Source organism: Rhinatrema bivittatum, chromosome 2, assembly GCF_901001135.1.
Source record: "Rhinatrema bivittatum chromosome 2, aRhiBiv1.1, whole genome shotgun sequence".
In the NCBI taxonomy this organism is placed as follows: Eukaryota; Metazoa; Chordata; class Amphibia; order Gymnophiona; family Rhinatrematidae; genus Rhinatrema; species Rhinatrema bivittatum.
The window spans coordinates 647,597,620-647,618,158 of NC_042616.1; the positions used below are offsets into that span (position 1 = coordinate 647,597,620).

The following is a 20,539-nucleotide window of genomic DNA, read 5'->3' on the forward strand; positions in this document are numbered from 1 at the left end:
TTAGTTTTTCAAGCAATGAGCTTTAAATATGAAAAGGACCAATTTGAAGACATGGCCAGAATCTCTCAGCATACAAGCCTATTCAATTTCCTACTGTCCTATTCTGACAGCTAATCGTGGCTTCTGTATTATAGGGAGCTTAGGCACGAGTCCTCAGAAAATAGGCAAGAAATATGATCAAACATCATCCTTTATAGCCATATTGTACTGAAGAAAATCCCAAATGCCCAGAGGAAAAAGGGGCAGGTAAAAAGGAAATTTCCTAATAAAAATAATATTAATCAATATTACAATTCAAACCAGAATTTGTTAAATCGGTCAAAATAAAATCACAGGTTATCTAAACAGTCAGGAGTAACTCCAGAGTCTCCTTTCTGTTTAAAAAGGCCCACCTCCTATGCATTGATACCATGGAGGTAGTTAAATGTCTTTTCCATATCCCACCTTTTCTTCTAGGGTATATATGTTTAGATCTTTAAGTCCATCCCCACATGCTTTACAATGAAAACCACTGAACATTTTAGTAACCACCCTCTGGACCTACTCCATCGGGTTTTTATCCTTTTGAAGTGAACTCTCCAAAACTGTACACAGTAAGTTAAATGAGGTCTCACCAGGGACTTACATAGGATTTCTTGTTTTATTTTAGAATATTTCTGTAATTTATCTTTTAGAACACAATGTAAATATAAAGTTGAAAAAGGCCAGTGGACATATAGCCAGCAATTGGGAGAGTTGTGTAGCCAGCAATTGGGAGAGTTGTGTACATTCAGATAACTGTATTGGCATGATAATTTTACATGTGTTGCCAACACATGTAGCTGGTTAACATTTTCGCTGTAGTGCGTTTTACTATCCTTTTGTGACTGCCTCACTATTTTATCATTGAATCTGGTATGCCTGGAATCAGGTTGGAAGAGTGTGGGAATGGTTTTATTTTGTCTGTGAATATTTTAGCAGTTGCCTATGTTTCTGTTCCAGCACTTACTGATATAGATTCGTGGTTTCCTATACAAAAACTATTTTGTGTGAAAAAGATAGCAGCAAGCAGAACAGAGTATGGCTTCTTTGAGACACTAATGGAAGTTAGTTTTGGTCTTGTGATCAGGTTTGCCCATCACATCAGATATTAACTTTCTAGTAAATTGGAGGATAGATCTGTCTGGACTGGCAGCACAGCCTTAGTGGGTAGATTAAGACCTCAAAACTGGAAGATGACTTCCCTTGTTTTCTAATCTGACTTTAAAGTCCTTAAACATAGGCCCATATTTTCAAAGCCCTGCACGCGCTGGGCCTATTTTAGAAAAGCCTGGCAACGCGCGTATGTCCCGGGGGTTCGAAAAAGGGGCGGGGCCAGAGGCATCCGGCACAGCGACCATTTGCCGCTGTGTCGGTGTATCGCATGCTGGCGCAAGAGGTAAAATAAAGGTCGGGAGGGTTAGGGAAAGGGAGGTTAGGTAGTTAGGAAGTTTCCTCTGAGACTGCTCTGCAATCGGAGCAGCCTGAGAGGGAACGGGGAAGGCTGCAGGCATCGGTGCATGCAAGATGCACTAGTGTGCACCCCCTTGCACGCGCGCCGACCCCCAATTTTATAACATGCATGCACCTGCGCGCACATGTTATAAAATCGGGCGTCCATGTGCACGCGCCGGGTAGCGCACACACATGGACGCCCACGCATAGGTATTAAAATCTACCCCTTAGTGTGTTCATACTTAAATCATGAGCTCGGTGGTAGTGACTTGACTTAAGATGAAACATCTTATATGCTCTATCACGCTGATGCAAAATTGGCACGAGGAAAACGGGAGCTCATGATTGAGTGCCCGCTCTAACTCAGGTCGATCGACCTCTTCAGGGTGCATAAATTAATATTTAAATCAGCTGCCATGGTAAACAGGAGGCGCATGGGGAAATTGTGTGCCACCAGCGCCCCCTCGGCACCAGGCACCCAGGAGAGGTGGCTGTCAGTGGTTAAGAAAACACACAATTTTACGAGAGTCCGTTTTCCTAAATCTGTGCACAACCACAGGACAGGAAAATGGAAACTCGTTAATTGAGCGTCCCTTTTCCTAACCTGACAGCTGGCACCTTTTTTTTTTTCTTTTACATTTTTTTCTAAAGGTTCTCCTTTTTGTTCCTCTGACTTAATATCACCATGATATTAAGTCAGAGGAAGTACAAAAAAGCAGAATTTTCTGCTTCTCTGTACACTTTTTGGGCTGCTCAAAATAATGCTTGCTCCAGGCGGGCGTTAATTTCTGAGGGTAAAAATGTGCGCATCAGGTGCACTTTTTTCTTTTTCTTTTTTTTTTTTTTTGAATTGGGGGGGAATAGCTAATAGCTTCATCAACATGCATTTGCATGCAATGAGCACTATTAGCTTCACCGGGGGTTGGACACATGTCTTGGATGCACTTATCCCATTATAGCTGTGGATGCATGTCCAAAACTCACGTTCAACCACGAGTTTACCAATGCGCTCGGCTGAGTGCACTGTATTGCATCGGCCTGCATATGCATTTATATGATATAATCACATTAATGTGTTTTGCAATCAGGTATTTTATTAGTTGTTCTGCTCTCTAACAAGACATTTCATATTTTCAAGATTATTTTGGGGGAGGGGGTGGAGGAATCATTTTCTAATAATATCCTATGAATTTATAGACAAGCCAATAAGATGCCTGATATGTAAACTTTATTCCAATTTTCTTGTTTAAAAATGATTTTTGGTGAGTTAAAATGGTTATAGATTTTGACTGGTTGAAGTTTGTGTGGTAAAGTGTGCTGTCCATTCTTGGAGAAGTTGCTCTATGGTTCTCTATCTAGTGTGCCATGGTATAATGGTATACCTTTAGGCCTGATCAGGCATGCTATAAAAAAAAAGTCACCACTGCCTGATGCTCTGCTCTCAGCACTTTGCAGCAACAAGAGAGAGCTGTGGTGGTTCTTAAATGTGTAGGAACTTTTTTCCCCACAGATAAGCAGGCTGAATTAGCCATGCTGTCTGGAGATGTCCCTCCGGGGTGGCTAGGTGGAGCTTCTTAAAGATGACAGAGCTTTGTTCTGTTGTGGCTGCACGTCGTTTCCAGTGTGGCTCCATTTTCTCCTTAGTCTGTTCTTTCCGTGTTGCAGGCTGCGCGTGGAGCTTTTTTCTCTCCTCAGAACACTAATTTTTTTTTTCCATCAAAATGAAGCCAGGCAGTCTTGGAGACAAGTTCTGCCAGTGTGAGAAGATTGTCAGTCACAGACGGGCATAATCACTGTTACTTATGCCTGGGCCCGGACCACAACCAAGCTTCCTGCAGGGACTGTGGCCGCATGTCGTCCCCCCCCCCCCCCCCCCCCGGGCCCAGTGCCAGCAAGCTGCCAAGATCGCCCAGCTATGAGAAGGCAACTTTAGGTCTTGTGCCCCCAGCTCGGAACAACTAGCAGTCCACTTGTCTCCAGGGCTGTGCTTGGACCGTCCTAAAAATTTAAAAGGGCCGCCTCTCTGGGACTGCTAGACAAGCGGCAGGGACATGTAGGCCAGCCCCCTCCGTGCCTCCGCTCCCCAAGCTACCCAGGTGTGTGGAGCGTCTGGAGACGCTCCACACACGCCAGATCAACTGCCGAGGGCATCGGCGTGATCTGGCGTTGAAGCTTCGATGCAGCCAGCTAGAGTGCTGTGCCACACCAACACGTCACAGACCGTGAAACACCACGCACGAGATGCGCTGTCGACACATGCTTTGAAGCAGGAGGAGGGAGGAGTTGCTACTTGGCACGTCGACGCATCATCGCCGGACATCTTCGAGATTGATGCGAGAGAGCCCTTCGATGCAGAAGTAGGGGCATGTCACATCAAACACCTTGATGCAGAAGGCATCCAAAAGTCATCGGGAACCAGCTGCCTTCAGTCCAAAAGCTAGGAAGTCCTCCCAGAATCCTCTTCTGGCTGTGGACCTGCAGGTGGTCTTCATCCCTGATGGATTGATGGAACTCTGATTCTCTGATGTGGTGCCGGCATCTGAATATGCGTGCACGGGCTCAGACGGGTCCTTGGAGTGCATCTACTCTGATTTGTTTTCAGTATCCAGACAGAGGTCTTCACAGCAATTACAGGAACCCCTCAGAAAATGGCATAAGAGTTCTTCTGCAGCGGAACGGACACAAGTCTGGCCCAGAGGTCCCGAATCTGACATCCTGCTGGCAGCACTGCCACTAAGAAGTTCCTCGGCAGATGGCTCATCTCGTCCTGGCCGCAGGGACTTGGCCTCACAGGTGGTGTCACAAATTTCTAGGATCTTCTCAGTTCCTTTCCTCAGAGGTCAGGGAGGTTGCAAGACTTGCCCTATCCCACACGAGGCCTCCCCCCCCCCCCCCCCCCCACAGCAGACCTCTTTTGCCTCTGCAAGGGGACAATAGTCTGGAGCCTCAGCTCAGCAGCCCGGCCCCTCAGCAATCTCCACAACCTGATGTCTCCCCGCAGCTCTCACCACCTATGTCGCCAGGTTCCTCGACAGGGTATCCATCTGACTCACCAGAGGAGCAGCCTGAACTGGCCTCCCCACCGGAGTAAGTCTCCTGTTCAAAATTTGTGGAGAAGGTGGGCACTCAGCTTAACATTGAAACACGAAAGGTGCCAGACCCTCATGCTGAGGTGCTGGGGATCCTGAAGATCTTTGAAGTGCTGGCCGAGCCTACCGCTATGCCATCCCATGCAGTGCTAGACTCGGTCATGACAAAAGCTTGGGAGTCCCCCTGTTTCGGTCAAGTGACCTCACGGAAGACAGATCTCAAATTCTGGATTGGTCAGTCTCTGTCCTACAGCGTGGTCCAACTGCCACACGCCTCTGTGGTGGTCGAGTTGGCCATGAAGAGAGCCAAAAAATCACGCCTCCATTCGAATATTTCTCCAGGGCGCGACTGTAAGTACCTGACGACTTTGGCAGAAGAGCATTCCAAGCAGGTATGCTGAATGCAAAGATCCAGCAGCACCAATTCCACATTACGCAGTACCTGTATAAGTGCCTGCAGTCGCTAAAGCCCCATTTTGCCACCGCTTCGCCGGATGAGACCCCACCACAACAGTTTCACGATCTATAGGAGGGGCTAAGACATTTGTTGCGGACAATATATGAAGCCTTCGCGAAGTCCGCACATACTACAGCAGACGCCATAACTGTTCGGAGGATGGCATGGCTTCGGGCCAGTGCCATTCGGGAGGACATTCATGAAAAATTGGCTGACCTCCCCTGTCTCCTGGTCAACATCTTTGGAGATAAGCTGCACAAAAATGTAGTCCATTTTATAGGAGCAGAAAAAAAAAGCGGTTTTGTTCCTGGCATCTCCCACCGACCAGCAGTCCTCAGGCAAGAAGTATTACCTGGCTGTTTGAAAAAGCTTACTCAGACAACCTAGAGAAAGGATAACAACATTGAGAGCTAAGGACTACTATTAATTTCTGGTTTTGTTTTTTAGAATGAAGTAACTGTTTATTGAATGTGTGTTGTAAAACTCTAATATACACTCTGTTTTTATATTTCTATTTGTGAACCATTGTGATGTATTTCGAACGACGGTATACAAAACTTTTAAAATACCCATCCTACAGGAAGTCCTATTACCAGCGGTGGCCGTACAGGCCATATTCATCCTACCGTCTGCCTCCTTATCCGCCACAGTTACCACAACAAGGTCGCAGCAGGCAGCGGAACCAGAGACAACAATGTCCGCCCCCGAATAACAACACAAAAACTCAGGGTTTTTAGAGGTATCTGGGCCACTCTTACCACTAAAAGTAGGAGGGAGAGTTTCCCTTTTCTACCATTCTTGGGAAGTGATCACCTCCGACTGTTGGGTGCTAAACATTATCAGAGAAGGGGGTACCCTTTTGAACTTCAGGAAAATACTAGCTCTCCCCATCAAGTATGGCTACATCGGCCCACCTCAGAGTCCCAACGCTGGCTGCAAGAGGAAGTTGTCAAATTGCTCCAACAAATGCTCCTAGCAGTCGGCTGAACCAAGGATTCTATTCCCAATACTTCCTCATCCCCAAAAAATCGGGAGGGCTCCGCCCGATCCTGGACTTATGAGTTCTTAACAAAAAGAAGTTCAAGATGACATCTCTTAAGACCATCCTTCCCTTTCTAAAGCCCAACGATTGGTTGTGTTTGCTAGACCTCAAAGATGCATACTCTCACATCCCTATGCACCGTTCCTCCTGGTGGAACCTGTGTTTCCAGGTCAACAACTGCCTACTGGTCTCTCGTCCGCCCCGAGAGTATTCACCAAGCGTTTAGTGGTAGCGGTGGCCCACCATTAGGAAGCAAGGAATCCAGTTGTTTCCTTACCTCGATGACTGGTTGATAAAAATGAAACATAGAAATGATGGCAGAAGAAGACCAGATAGTGGCACCACAACCTGCAACTCTTCAGTTGCAGGTTGCGGTGGAAGCTACAATCCATTGCCTGGAGGGGCTCGGGTTGGTTATCAATTATGAGAAGTTCAGTCTACAGTCAACACAAAACCTACAGTTCATTGTAGTCCAAATAAGTATCGAGCTGGGCAAGAGCATTCCTTCTGGCAGACAGGGCCCTCACGCGCACCCTGGCCATCCAACTGAAAGACTGTACTTGTGCCTCGGCCCACCAGATCTTGACCCTGCTGGGCCACATGGCAGCGGCCATCTGTGATGCGTACCCACTTACACATACGGTGCCTGCAATGGGGACTGAAGACACAATGGACACAGTTCTCACATCCACTGTCCCAGCGAGTCTGACCCGGAGCATGAAAGTGGACTAGGGCTGGTGGTTGCCCTCCACAGTTCTTTCAGGCGGGGCACCACTTCGCCCCACCCCCCCCCTGGACTCAGATAATCCTCACCACAGACTCCTCAAGCCAAAGGGTGGAGAGCCCACTTGCACCAGGTACGGACACAAGGGCTCTGATCTGGCTGGGAGAGAGTCCAACAGATAAACCTCCTAGAACTCTGAGTGATTGGGAATGCCATATGCAAATTCAAGAGGTTCCTGCGGGGGAAAACCATCATAGTCCACACGGACAATCAGGTCACGATGTTCTATATAGACAAGGAAGGAGGGTCCGGTTCCTGGATGTTGTGCAGGGAAGCTGTGCACAACATCCAGGAACCAGATGTTGTGCAGGGAAGAAGAGCACCCCATCATTTTCAGGCGACCTATCTGCCCGGGGTGGAGAACACCAAAGTTGACAGGCTAAACAGGATCTTCCAGCCACACAAATGGGAGTTTTGCCAGAACATGGCGGACGGCCCCTTCAAAACATGGGGCCTTCCATGCATGGACTTCTTTACCGTGGAACGCAACAGGGAAGTAGAGACGTTCTGCTCCATGTACCCCAGCAGGGAACGACTCGCGCAGGATGCATTTCTCGTGTCATGGATGAGAGGGCTTCTCTATGCTTACCCTCCAATCCCACTCATCTCAAGAACAATACAGAAGTGTATAGAGGACGCAAGACAATGGCACCCTGCTTCACCCCCATGCACTCCTTGCTACATCTCACTGAGTGGAGGTTGAAAGGACAGTATTAAGTCACCTACACTTGCCATCAGTCCAAGAGGTCCTGGTGTCATCCAGACAATCTTCTACCAGAATGATCTATCAGGGCAAGTGCCTCAGATACTCGGTCTGGTGGAACAACAAGGGCATAGACCTCCTGCTCCTGCTCACTGGAACTCCTTCTAGAGTATCTCCATTCCCTTTACCAAGTGGGACTGGAGACTGCTTCCATGAGGGTCCTCGTCCATGCCATTGCAGCCTATCATCCCTGCAATGGCCTGCCGGTGTCCAACCACCTGCTAGTTTCCTGGTTCACGAAGGGCATTCCACGGCTGTGACCACTGGTGCAGAAGCCACCTGTACTATGAGACCTCAATCTGGTACTGGAACAGCTTATGCTTCCCCACTTGGAGCCTCTGGAAAGTAGTCATATGAGCTCTCTCATGGAAAGTTTTTGGTCACCCTGACTATCGCAAGAAGAATCAGCAAGTTGCAGGCTCTGGTTCACTATTCTCCATACTTTGAATTCATCATGACAGTGTGAACATTCTTACAAAAGGTGATTTTGGCTTTCCACATTAATCAAACCATCACCCTGCCGACCTTCTTTCCGAAGACGCACAGATGAGGGTTAGCAGCGGCTTCACCTGCTGGACTGAAAGTGAACCTTGGCTTACTAAAGTGTAGAAGCATTCTGAATCCTGAGCCTCACAGCTATTAGTTTCCTTTAACCCGAATGCCCCAGGACTACTGGTCTTCAAGAGAACTCTTTCGACTTGGACGTAAAGAGTGTGTGCTACACCGTACCAGGTTGGGCACAACATGTTATACTCAGCCTCAGGAACTGCACTGTGTTCCCACAGGGAGTCTTCAGACTGCGCTCACAACTTTTAGCTGGGGACTCCCAGACAAAATGGCTATTTCGGCCTGCTTATCTGTGGGGTGGGGTGGGGGGAAGCAAGGATGAATTAGCCCCACCCACTTCACGCTTCACAAACATGCTTTGAGGAGAAAATGGAGCCATGAGGGAAAGGACGCACAGCCACACACAAAACAAAGCTCTGTCACCTTTAAGAAGCTCCGCCTAGCCACCCCGGAGGGACATCCCCAGACAGCATGGTTAATTCATCCTGCTGTCTGTGGAAAGCACCGCTTACGGTAAGCAAACTTGCTTTTCTGAGAACATGTGTAATTATGCATGCCGCTTCTTCCTAGTTACAGCATGAGCCCTAGAGAGTGGTAACTAATGAGCAACATGAAGGGCATAGCTTTTGCTGCTCACACAGTGCACAGCACCACCTCCTCTTCCCCATCTTTGAGCCCTTCAGGTCTCTGTCTTATCCCCAGCATACCTGGAACCTCTCCTGATTTTGCCCGGAGACCCCGGAATTCTAAAGGAATTGCCAGGTCTCTGGGCCAGCATCAGAAAACCCCGGGCAGTGGCGTACTGGAGGGGGGCTTTATTTTCCCATCCACCCAGCAGCCAAACTGAATAAGACACATGGCCGCCGGCAGTGTTCCCTAAGTTGCGCTCATGTACTGCCTCGCACGCTTGTCCCCCTCCCCACGCTCCTGGGCGCAATAAGATCAGTGAGGCCGCGGTGGAGCTCATCCCATTGTGGTCGAAGGAGAGAAGAGGGTCATGGCTGCTGGGGGATCCCATCCCACCAGGCAGCCGAAATGGAGGAGGCCCTGTAGCTGCTGGGGCATCATGTCCAGCCTGGAAGGCAAAATAGAGGGCACCTCAGCTGCCGAGGGATCATGTCCTGCCCAGCGGCCCAACTAAAGGAGGTCCCCTGTTGGCAGGGGATCAGTCTTGCATGCCTGCTAGAGAGAGAGAGAGTGTGTGTGTGTGTGTGTGTCTGTGTAAGCATGCGTGCCTGAGAGAGAAGCGTGTGTATCTGTGTAAGCATGCGTGTGTCTGTGTAAGCATGCGTGCCTAAGAGAGAGGAAGCACATGTTTGTGTAAGCATGCGTGCCTGAGAGAGAGAGGAAGTGTGTGTCTGTGTCTAAGCATGCGTGCCTGAGAGAGAGAGGAAGCACATGTTTGTGTCTGTGTAATCATGCGTGCCTGAGAGAGAGAGGAAGCATGTGTTTGTGTAAGCATGCGTGCCTGAGAGAGAGAGGAAGCACATGTTTGGGCTGTGTAAGCATGCGTGCCTGAGAGAGAGGAAGCGTGTGTCTGTGTAAGCATGCGTGCCTGAGAGGAAGTACATGTTTGTGTGCTTGACAGGGAGGGAGCCAGTATGTATGTGCCAGAGTGAGAGGGAGCTAGCACTCTGGCACATACATACTGGATCCCTCCCTGTCAAGTACACAAACATGTACTTCCTGTCAGGCACGCATGCTTACACAGACACACGCTTCCTGTGTGTTTGCCTGAGAGAGAGGGAGGGAGCCAGCATGTCTGTCTGCCTGACAGAGGGAGCTAATGTGTGTCTGTGTGAGCATGTGTGAGTTCTGAAAGAATGTTTGTGTTTATCTGTGTGAGCATGAGGATGAATGTGTATGTATGTTAGAGAGAAGAAAGTTTGTGTACCTTCCTTCCCTGCCCACTAATCTACAACACTCTGACTGGAATTTAAAAGTTCCCAGGCATGGTGAATAAATATTTTTTTTTATTCTTACTGATTTTAATTAATTGGGTATTTGATCTGTATGATGTTTTGAAATATTTTATTGGTGTTTGGGAAATTTAAAAACAATGAGTTTTTAATTGTTTGATGTTCTGTTCATCAGCTGTTTTGAAATATTAATTATTATTAGTATGGTTTTACTATTATGATTGATACTTTGTATTTCTTGATTTTATTGTTCGATGTTTTCTGAGGAATTGTGATGTTCTTCTGTCAGTGCACTACATACAGAGTCTGGCTTGTTGCAGTTTCTAGTTCAGTTTTTGTCTATATTTTTCCATTTAAACTTTATAGTCCCTTCATTTTGTATTTGTTGAGGGTCTGTCTTTGTTTTGCACAATGGAGAGTTCAGCTGTTGAATACCAAGCTTTCTAAAACTTCATATGGCTTTATAAGTTGTTTTGTGGCTGCTGTCTGCACAGTAGTAACTTATTTTAAAAAAACCTTTTTCTTGTTATGTTTGTCTAAAGAGCACTTAAACATGAGAACTAATGATATGACAGATATAGTTTTCTTTTTTTTTTTAATTTTAAACTTTTTATTGAGTGCAATCGTAAGTTTATAATGCAGGAAAGAACATGAAATAAAGACAAAATGAGCAGGAGTCTACATAGACAACACAATTGTAAACAGGCTGGTGGTAAAACATAAGATTATACTATGTCGAAACATGCCACAAACCATCAAACTTGGTCGTCTGCAGCTTTCACACTCAAATTTTTTACCTTTTGTCCCCGGAGAGTACAACTCTTATTCCCCTCCCCCAACCCTGCTTCTACGCCCGCATGGAAGGCATCTGAGATAGCATCTTTCACCTACAGTTATGGTTAGTGATGGGAATCGCTGTACTCACTGCATGACAGAATTCTGCTTATTAGGTAGTCTGCAGGCCGTTTCCCCATTGACAGGCGTCTGAGTGGGTGCCTTGTGCTTTCCAGGATTCATAAGCCTGCCAGTTTATATGAAACTTAAAAAGTGTGTCATGTTTATGTGCTGATATCTGTGTTAATAAATAAATGGACTCCACCCTGTGTTGTATTTCTTTGAGACTCTGATTGCTCTGCGCCTTCTACTTTTTCGCTATTTCACATCTTGTAGCAGTACACACACATTTAACCAGCACATTAGCGCAGCTTGGCAATCCTGGTATTGACAGACCCAATGATGCCTGTTTAGGTGTCAGTTGACCTCGTGCAATCCCCAACTCTAGGAGCCAGCCGTCAATGGCACCCCAAAGTTTACGAATCTCTGGGCAATCCCACGACATGTGTAAGAATGATCCTACTGCCATACAATTCCTCCAACATAGTGGGCTAAGAGTCTTTGCCATGATATGCAGCTTTTTAGGGTGCAAATACCTATGATAATGAAGCTTAAAGGCATTTTCCATTAATTTGCGGCAATGAAACCCTTACCCATAGAATGGTATATCCTTTTCCACTTCCTGGAGGTCATCTCTTGGCCAAGATCTGACTCCCAAGCTTTGATGTGAGCAGCCTTAGGCTGATCACGAGGACACAGCCTGGAATATAACAGTGAGACCACCTTTGTGGCCCGGTCAGCCCTGGAACATAATTTTTTGAAATCTGATTTCCCAGCTGAAGGTGACCTCCAAGGAAGGCCTTAGAAGAGAAATGATTAATTTAGCTATAGGGGAATAGTGACACCCTAGGTAGTTCATTTCCAATTGCAAACTCTGAAAAGTCTTAATCTTGCCTGGTCCCCATAGTTGCCCCAAGTCTGAATCCCTTTAGCTCGCCAGTCCTGGAAAGCCGGATTGTTGAACCCAGGCGTGACCATTTTGTTAGCATACAGATATGTACTATGATGGTATTCTTTGCCTTCCCTAAGGCGTTCACCTTTCTGTATCCATAAATCTAAAATGTGGTTTATAGGGGGTGGTAGTACTGCTTGGGGATTTATAAGCCAGGTTTTCTTGGGCTGCCAAACTAGACTAGTGAGAGGTACTTTCCCCAAATGTTCTTGACTAAATAGTGCCCAAAGTTTTGGTGATTGTTGTCTATGCCAATCTACTATCTTTTTGAATTGAGCCGCCAAGTAGTACCATTCAAGCTCAGGAACACTTAGACCTCCCTGTTCTCTAGGGAGATATTTCACTTGTCCGGCCACCCTTGGTCGTTTACCTCCCCATATATATCTCATAACTTTTTTCTGCCAGATCGCTAACTGTTTGGTTGGTACCCTAATGGGAAGAGTTTGAAAAAGATACATTAATTTAGGCAGAACTGTCATCTTCACTGCAGCCATACGTCCCCACCAAGAGATTTGATAGCCACTCCATTCCTTAAGCTCTTTCGAGATCTTTTGCCAAAGTGTATCATAGTTTAGAGACTAAATGTCTTGGTTGGCACTGAGAAACACACCCAAATACTTAATTTTACTGCTGGCCCATTTGAATTGAAAGTCAGTTCGAATCTTCCCCTCTTCTGAGGTAGTGGCGCTGAGATTCAAGATTTGATTTATCCCAGTTTATCCGAAATCCTGACACGCTACTGAGTCTCCATCTCTCCAGTTAGTCTGTAGGGATGCATGAGGTTTTGTCAGCAATATCAGGATATCATCAGCAAAAAGGGATAACTTGGTTATGAAGCGCCCCATATTGATCCCCTGGATGGCTACATTCTGGCGAACCCGAATTGTGAAGGGTTCTAAGAATAATGCGAAGAGCAGCGGGGATAGCGGGCATCCCTGGTGTTTACCCCTCTCTACATTAAACGGTAAATATACACCATTGACCTTGATGCACGCTCTCTGAGAATTGTATAGCTGTCCCAGCCATTGCAAGAAGTGAGCCCCAAAACTCATGTGCTCCAGGATCTGGAACAAATAAGGCCAGTGCACCATGTCAAACGCTTTTTCAGCGTCTACTGACAGGACAAGAGCTGGGATGTTATGTTTACTTACGAACCACATGGCATCTAAAATTTTATGCTAATTAGCAGCTGCCATACGGCCGGGGATAAATCCCACTTGGTCAGAGTGAACAAGTTGCGCTATAAAACAATTGTCTATTAGCTAATATTTTTGCTAAAAGTTTAATATCGATATTTAGCAGTGAAGTAGGTCGGTAGGATCCGCAGAGTGCCGGCTCTCTTCCCGGTTTCGCTATGATTGTGACACCTGCAGTGTTTGCTTGCGGAGAGAGTACTGCCCCTGTCGTCAGGGAATTAAAATACCTACCCAATAGGGGGGTAATTTGTGGGGCAAATGTATAGAATCTCGAAGTGTAGTCATCTAATCCAGGTGATTTGCCTAACTTTAGAGATTTGTTGGCCCCCTCTATTTCCCCCGCTGTAATATCCTTGTCCATAAACGCCCGTTTAGATGCAGTTAACCCTGGTAGAGGCGTCCCCTGCAGATACGCAGTTATTTGCTGTGCTTGGATGTGTGGGTCTGAGCTATACAATTGGGAATAAAATTGATTAAATTTTTGTCTTATGGTTTTGTTATCTGCAAGTATCTCCCCATCCTGATTTTTGATTTTCACAATGGTGGACTGCACTGGCTTTTTTTTCAGGTCACGGGCCAAGAGGCATCCAGCTTTGTTGCTCCCTTCAGAAAATTGGTGCCAGGCTAATTCCTTTTGGTGTGCAATTACCAAGTCTAAAGCTATTATGTGACTGTGAATCTCCTGTAGTTGACATTTAATGTGTGGTGTCTGGTCCCCAGCTTTATGCTGTTCCAGCTGTTTAAGGGTGGCTAGCAGTACATTTCTCTCTCCCTCTCTCTTTTTTTTTAATGTAAGACGCTCGGGCTATAAATGTGCCCCTTAACACTGCTTTGAGACAATCCCATAGAATCCCTGCCTTGATGTCTCATACATCACTCCTCTGCAGATACTCTCTAATCTCCACCTGTATTTGTTTCACAAAGTCCTTGTCACCTAATAGGGAGTCATTGAGCCTCCAATATTTTTGCCCTTGATCGTAGTCCTGGCATTTCAATTTAAACCAGATAGGGGCATGGTCCAACCATATTATGGGTTCAATGTCTACGGCACTTACTGCCTGGATGAGTGGCTTGCTATCAGGAGCATGTCTATCCTAGAGTGACAATCGTGTGGGTGAGAGAAGAAAGTATAATTTCTCAATCTGGGATAGCGAGATCTCCATATATCAACTAACACGTCTTGAGTCATAAAATTCCTTAAGGCTGCCCTTGCGCTCTTAGTGTCTGCACTATGGCCAGAAGAAGTGTCAATAGTCGGATTCAGGGTAATATTAAAGTCCCCTCCCCCCCTACTACCATATTGCCAAATTCCTGGTCTGTGGATAGTAAGCTTACAGATTTGAAAAAAATCGTCTTTATGGGATGTGGGGCCATATAGATTAAGGAGAGTCAACTCCCCTCCCCTCCCCCCCCCCCCCCCCCATTTGCACTGACACCCTGATATATTGCCTTTGAGCATCAGCTTTCACTTGCACTAATTCATAATGGAAATTTTTGTGAATCTGAATCCCCCCTCCAGCGTATCTAGCCGATACTGTCGCCGCCGCCGCCCAGAATTGGTGGGGATATTTCAGATCTCATCAGGCTTTCATACCTTTTCCTTAGGTGAGTTTCTTGCAGATAGACCACATCTGCTTGCAGACGGTGAAGTTCTTTAAAAAGAAGCCGTCGCTTGCGAGGGGAGTTTAGACCTTTCACATTTAAGGATATAAATTTGAACTCTGCCATAGTGAACATCTGGTAAATATACCCTGCTATGTTTTCGTATCAACAAAACCATACCTCGGACCTTTCCCATGCCTTTTTCCCATCCCGCTAAATGCATTGCACCCCCTGCCCTCCCCATCTTTATACCACGTTCCTTCCGCCCAAGTACACTATCCCCGCTTCTCCTAAGCAAGATAAGAATTCCAGCCGTAGTGTCCTCTGTGATTCTCCCCCCCCCCCCCCAGACCCACCCATTCCCCCTAGCCTGGGAAAATACCCCATCTTCCAGTTGATGTGGGAGGAACTTACCATGCCAGCAAACCAGCAGCTCCCCCACTCCGGCCCACATACTAATCAAACAATATAGAACTTGAAAACATTGGAACTGTAATAACCAAACCACAGTCTTATCAGTGAAAACATTGTCCCTTCAGGGCAAAGACCCATAATGAAGGCAATCATCCTGCCATTGTTCTGTACATAAACCACTTGTCTTAGGTGCCCATAATCCTTCAAGTAGGGGATGGATCCTTAGCCAGCAGTTCTTGTGTCTGTTGGAGTCTCCTCCCTCCCTTCTTGACTCTTTGCCAGCGTGTCGGGTCCTCCCGTGCAGGTGACGAGGCCTTTCTGGCTTGGGCGCAGATAAGCCAGCTGCTTGCAATATTCCAGAAGGTTCCTCAACGGTGCGAACCCTGTGCAAGACTCTTTTTAGCGTGAAACCCAGGCCGAAGGGAAACAACCACCTATATCGGACTTCTTCCATGTTCCAGGGTGCTGGTGATCGTTTTAAAATGTAGGCACTTCTGTAGAGTTATAGCAGACAGATCCGCGTACATAAAGATATCATTGCATTCCCAATTCCATAGGCATTATTTTCTTGCCGCTAGTGCCAGTTTCTCTTTATATGTATATGAGTGGAAAGAGACCACTATGTCTCGTGGTCTGTTCCAGATTTGGGGCCCAAAGCTCTATGAGCCCTTTCAATACCAGAGCACAGTAGTGAGCCGGGGATCTTCTCATTACATGCTTCAAGAATATGTGCACATATCTTTCCAATAATGCTAGCATTGTCACTATTCCTCCATATCTGGAATCCCTCTAAAGCGGAGGTTGCACCTCCGGCTCCGGTTTTCCAGATCCTCCAATTTATCATCCAGTCTAGCCTGATTGACCAGCAGTTCTGTAGTGGTGGCTTTCATCTGCTTCCAGTTTTCTTCACGTGCCTCAAGTTTTATATCCGCCTCATCTGTCCTGCGTCCGAGTTCATTAATGTCGTCTCGCAGCTCCGCACATATAGCGGTGACCTCAGCTTTGTAGTTCCTTACATCTTGCCTGAGCTCTACAAACCATTCCCTGAGCTCAGATCTCATCGGCCAATCTGTCCCCCCAGGCAGTAGCGTGCTTCCCGCGGTCTCTCCGTCCTCCTTTTCACCATCTGACGCCATCTTGTCTCCCTCAGTCTCTCCTGAATCGCCCCCCTTCTCGTAGGAGTATTTTTTTAAAGTTCACGGCTTTGAGTTTCGGCGCCATGCAATGCAGAAGGACTCACTGCGGTTGTACGAACTCGGATCGCGCTCGTGGTCGGATTCGGAAGGCGAAATATCTGCTTTTTATGCCGGCGTGGAGGGGAGCTCCGGGCTTATGCTGCCGACATGGGAAGTGACGTCACTTCCTCTGACAGGTATAGTTTTCTAAAGCAATGTCGACCACCAGTCTGTGAACCGGCACCAGTCCTTGGCACCACATTTCTGCCTGTCCACAAAGCAGCGGTGATTGCAAGAGGATGAAGAAGCGAGAACTACTCTGCAGCTGCACACGCTATACTGCATCATATCCAGAAGAGACTTTTCCTAACTCCCTCTCCTGCCCTGCAGACCTTTGTTTTCCCCAGTTGGGACCAGTCCTGGGGCCTCATCTCTGGGAGGAGAGCAGCTGCAACTAAATATTAATGACCTGGTGTCTGGCCCCACTTCCTGTATATGAGGGGACACAAGAGTGGAGCAAATGCTGACTAAGTCTGCATTTGCTTCTCTCCCAGAGATCAGGCCTTGGGATCAGTCCCCAACTGGAAATAAAAGTTCATGGGGTAGGGTATTAATTGTAGTAGTGTTGGCTGCTGGCAGGGGAGAGAGAGAGAAGGATATTTTTTTTTATTTATGATGAGCTGGTGGCTGACTAGGGTTGAAGGGAGGGAAAAGATTTTTTTTTTAAATGACCAATGTGGCTGATTGGATGGAGGAGGGAAAAAGAGGGAGGGATTTATTTTTCCTGAAAATTCTGTTGCCTAGAGGGGGAGGGAGAAAGAGGGCCTTTTTTATATAAATAAGACCAGCTTTTTTTTTTTTTAAGAAAACAAGTTAGCTTCTAAAAATGATCAGATCAGCTTCAGGGTTGTCTCATGATATTAAAGAGGGAGGAGAAGGGACTACATTCTCATTCCTCCCCCCCGCCCCCCCATTTTTTAAATTTTGTAGGGGCTCCCTCACCCCTCCCCACCGCACTCATCAGCACCTCAACCAATCAATATAATTTATGGAATGTAGCTAGCCGGCCCTTGTTTTAGAGAAATACACTTATAGTAACACAAAAGTCTGCCATAGAAATGAGTTCATTCTCAGTTACAAAGGCCAGAGCAGCACGTGCTGACTGCAACAACAGAACATCTGTATTGATATCGCTACAGGCCTTTTTGGTTATGTGAAGAGAATTTATATTTGCAGCACCAGGTAATGGCTTTAAAGGAATATGCAACTTTGAGTATGTCAGGACAAAATATAATCTGCTCAGCTGTGAAGATGAAAATGGTGCTCTAGAGCAGGAGGCTTTGCAAGGAAACAGATAAAAAGACTTTAAAAGGTCATTCATGAATTTTAAATGACAGGAGAAGCCTGGCAGGAAAAAGGATGCTGTTCTGAGCTCCTACTGTCAGGCTGGGAGTGAGCCTTGGCAGGATAAAGGGCCTGGCAAATAAGTAGGGAGAAGGAGCTTGTACAGTGAACAGCTTATTTTATGGACAAGCCAATGTGAGCTCAATTTGAGTTGAAGATTCCACACTTTTCAGATGTCTCAGGCTAGGCTGAAATCTCACTGGGGCAGCTATGCTTAGATTGTGACTTGTACAAGGGTTGCCAATACTGCTACTGATATTTTTTTTAAATTAATTTTGTTCTTTGTATTAAGTACAGGATATTTTTTTTTTTTGGGGGGGGTTCTTACGCCTGGATAATAGAGGTGTGCAGCAGATAATTTTGGTTCATTTTTTTTAGTTTGACATTTTTGGCACAAATTTTGTTTCGGGGTTTTTCTTTTGGTTATTGTTTGACACACTATGTAAGTAGGACATACTATTTTCCAAAAGAAATAAAATTTTTCTTGATTTTTGGGGCCATTTCCGATTCATTGTGGACTTGACAATATGAAACATCTTACTGGATTATCAGATAAACTTCATTGTCCATTTCCCACAGACCACTTTGAAATAGCTGCTTTTTCTCCACTTAGCTTCTATAGGTTCGAAGAGCGCTCCAACGGCAGCATACAGCATGGAGAAAAACAGCAATTTCAAAGCAAAGAGAAATATTGTAAGGCGAGGTGTGAAGCACCAAAAGAGTAAGAGCACAAGAACAAATGTACATGTTTCAAAATCATGGCAAAAATATGTACTTAACTGGAGTTCATTGTATAACGGAATATTGTTGGAAGGAGACACTAAAATGAATCTAAAAAGGAAGCTGATGGGAGTAAAAGGAACATAACCGTTCTTCCTCTTTGATCTTTGATTATATTTGCAGGAAGCGATTGATGCTGAAGGACCTGTTGTCGAGAAAATCATTAGTTGCCGTTTGACTAAAAAACAGGTACTTGTCTAAATGAAAAGACCTTTCAAACCCCTTGAAGGTTCTGTCATTTTTGTGATTCTGTGTTTTAATTTGAACTTAGATGAAATCTCTTAATTTCTGAGGAAAGGTAAATCCTCAAGGAGCCCCCACCCCCCCAAGAGTAGCCTTCGGATGATATGTTGAATGTTATTCCTAACAATTTATCTATACTAAATGAATCATCTGCGAGCCAATTAAAAATGTTAGTAGGAAAGAAAGTTCATTGAACTTGTGAAGTCTGCCCTGCATCTGCTTTAGCGTGCTGTGCTATAGATATCTATTCCTTGAGAGAACTTGTTCATCTCCCACAAGGGTTCTTGTATGGAAAGTATTCCTCCCTCTTCAGTTTCACTGCCATCACTTCATCTCCAGCATATATGTTGCAAGAAGAAGCACTTCTCTGGGCTTTGCTCCTTGCCACTCCATGACAAGTGAGGAGAGGATCTCAGGAGTGGTGCAGGCCCCTCTTTAGTCTGGAATGTCTCATGATGCTGCTGTCCAGGGCATTCTAATTCCTTATCCATGTCTGTAAAAGTAAAGTGGCACATTGAAAAGCTATAAGTATTTCTTACCTGTTTTCTGGACCCTAATTCCTTTGTTTTGTTGTTTTTCTTTTTGGATTTTGTTGAAACTTTTAAAATGTATTTGATCAATGGAACTTGTACCAGCACAATAAGGTAACTTATTCCCTCATTTAGCTGTCCTTATAAAAAAGAAATGGTGCTTGAATTGGCTTCCTGTAGCCTTCATTTTTTTGATTACATGGTATCTGAATGATTTTCTTCTAGCTCTTCATTCTAAATTTATTTAAAAAATCTAAGCCTTGTGGTAGCCATGTGCTGTCATATTTCTATCTAGTCTGCCATTCCTGATGCACCATCATAGATGCAACCTAATACCTATCATTATTCTGTTATCGTTTTTTGCTGTTTCATCTAACCCCAATCTTTCTTGTGAAGAAATTACCTTATGTTACGCCTGAATCTATCTCTCATGAAATTCATTCCAGAAATAAGGGTTGGATGATTTTTTTTTTTTTTTTTTTTTTTTTTTACAAAGTACCAAAAAACACCAAGAAACTTCCTTGGCATGCAGCCTGTACAGTCCATTGCTTCCTCTTAAATGTTGGCATCCACATTTACAAAACTTGCAGGCCAACTTTGCAGAGGGCGTGGGGTGTTGGAATGAAGGTCTTTGTGCTGGGGATTGCCAACCTTCTATTCTAAAATTTCCTATATATTAGAAAATTCATGTTTGTAGTGCATTGTTTATACTTTTAATATATGTGAGTAACACTCATTCTATTTCCTCTCCTCTAGAATATACATACACAGTACCTAAATGTTAATCACCGTGAGCTAAATAAAAAGAAAAAAAGAATATTTAGGTTCTCAATACTCATTTTATAGAGCTTATATTGTAGATTTTGCACCATTTTAATAGCACTTCCTTGGGTAATCTCTAATCTTTATATATCTTTTTGGATGTGTGGCCTACAGAATTGGACAGTATCTGGTAAAATTTGAAATTATCGCCTCCTTTTCCTATGTAGCCTAGCATCCTTCGGCTCTTACCATAATCGTGTGTCTGTTTTGATAATTGAGGTCATCCAATATCTGCACATCAGTGCATTGCTGCCCATCAACTACTGGGCTGAATTCTGTGCCCCAAATGCATGATTTCTTTTTCGCATTCCACTTTTATTTATAAATAGCCCACTTAAACCAGAGGCCCTAAGCGGCATACAAAACAAGAACATACATAAAATCAGAAAAAAACAAAAAATACAAAATCAGCATAACATCCAAAATCACACAT

General features: G+C 45.3%; 1 protein-coding gene across 8 annotated transcripts in view; it reads left to right on the forward strand.

The window, feature by feature from the left end:
* The window catches only part of CHD7 (chromodomain helicase DNA binding protein 7), a 509,619-nt gene that overhangs the window by 307,935 nt on the left and 181,145 nt on the right, over nt 1-20,539 (forward strand). For all 8 annotated transcript variants that reach the window (XM_029591355.1, XM_029591364.1, XM_029591363.1 and 5 more), the window contains exon 6: nt 18,635-18,700. In XM_029591355.1, the coding sequence (XP_029447215.1) occupies nt 18,635-18,700 (66 nt within the window). The remainder of the gene's footprint in view (nt 1-18,634; nt 18,701-20,539) is intronic.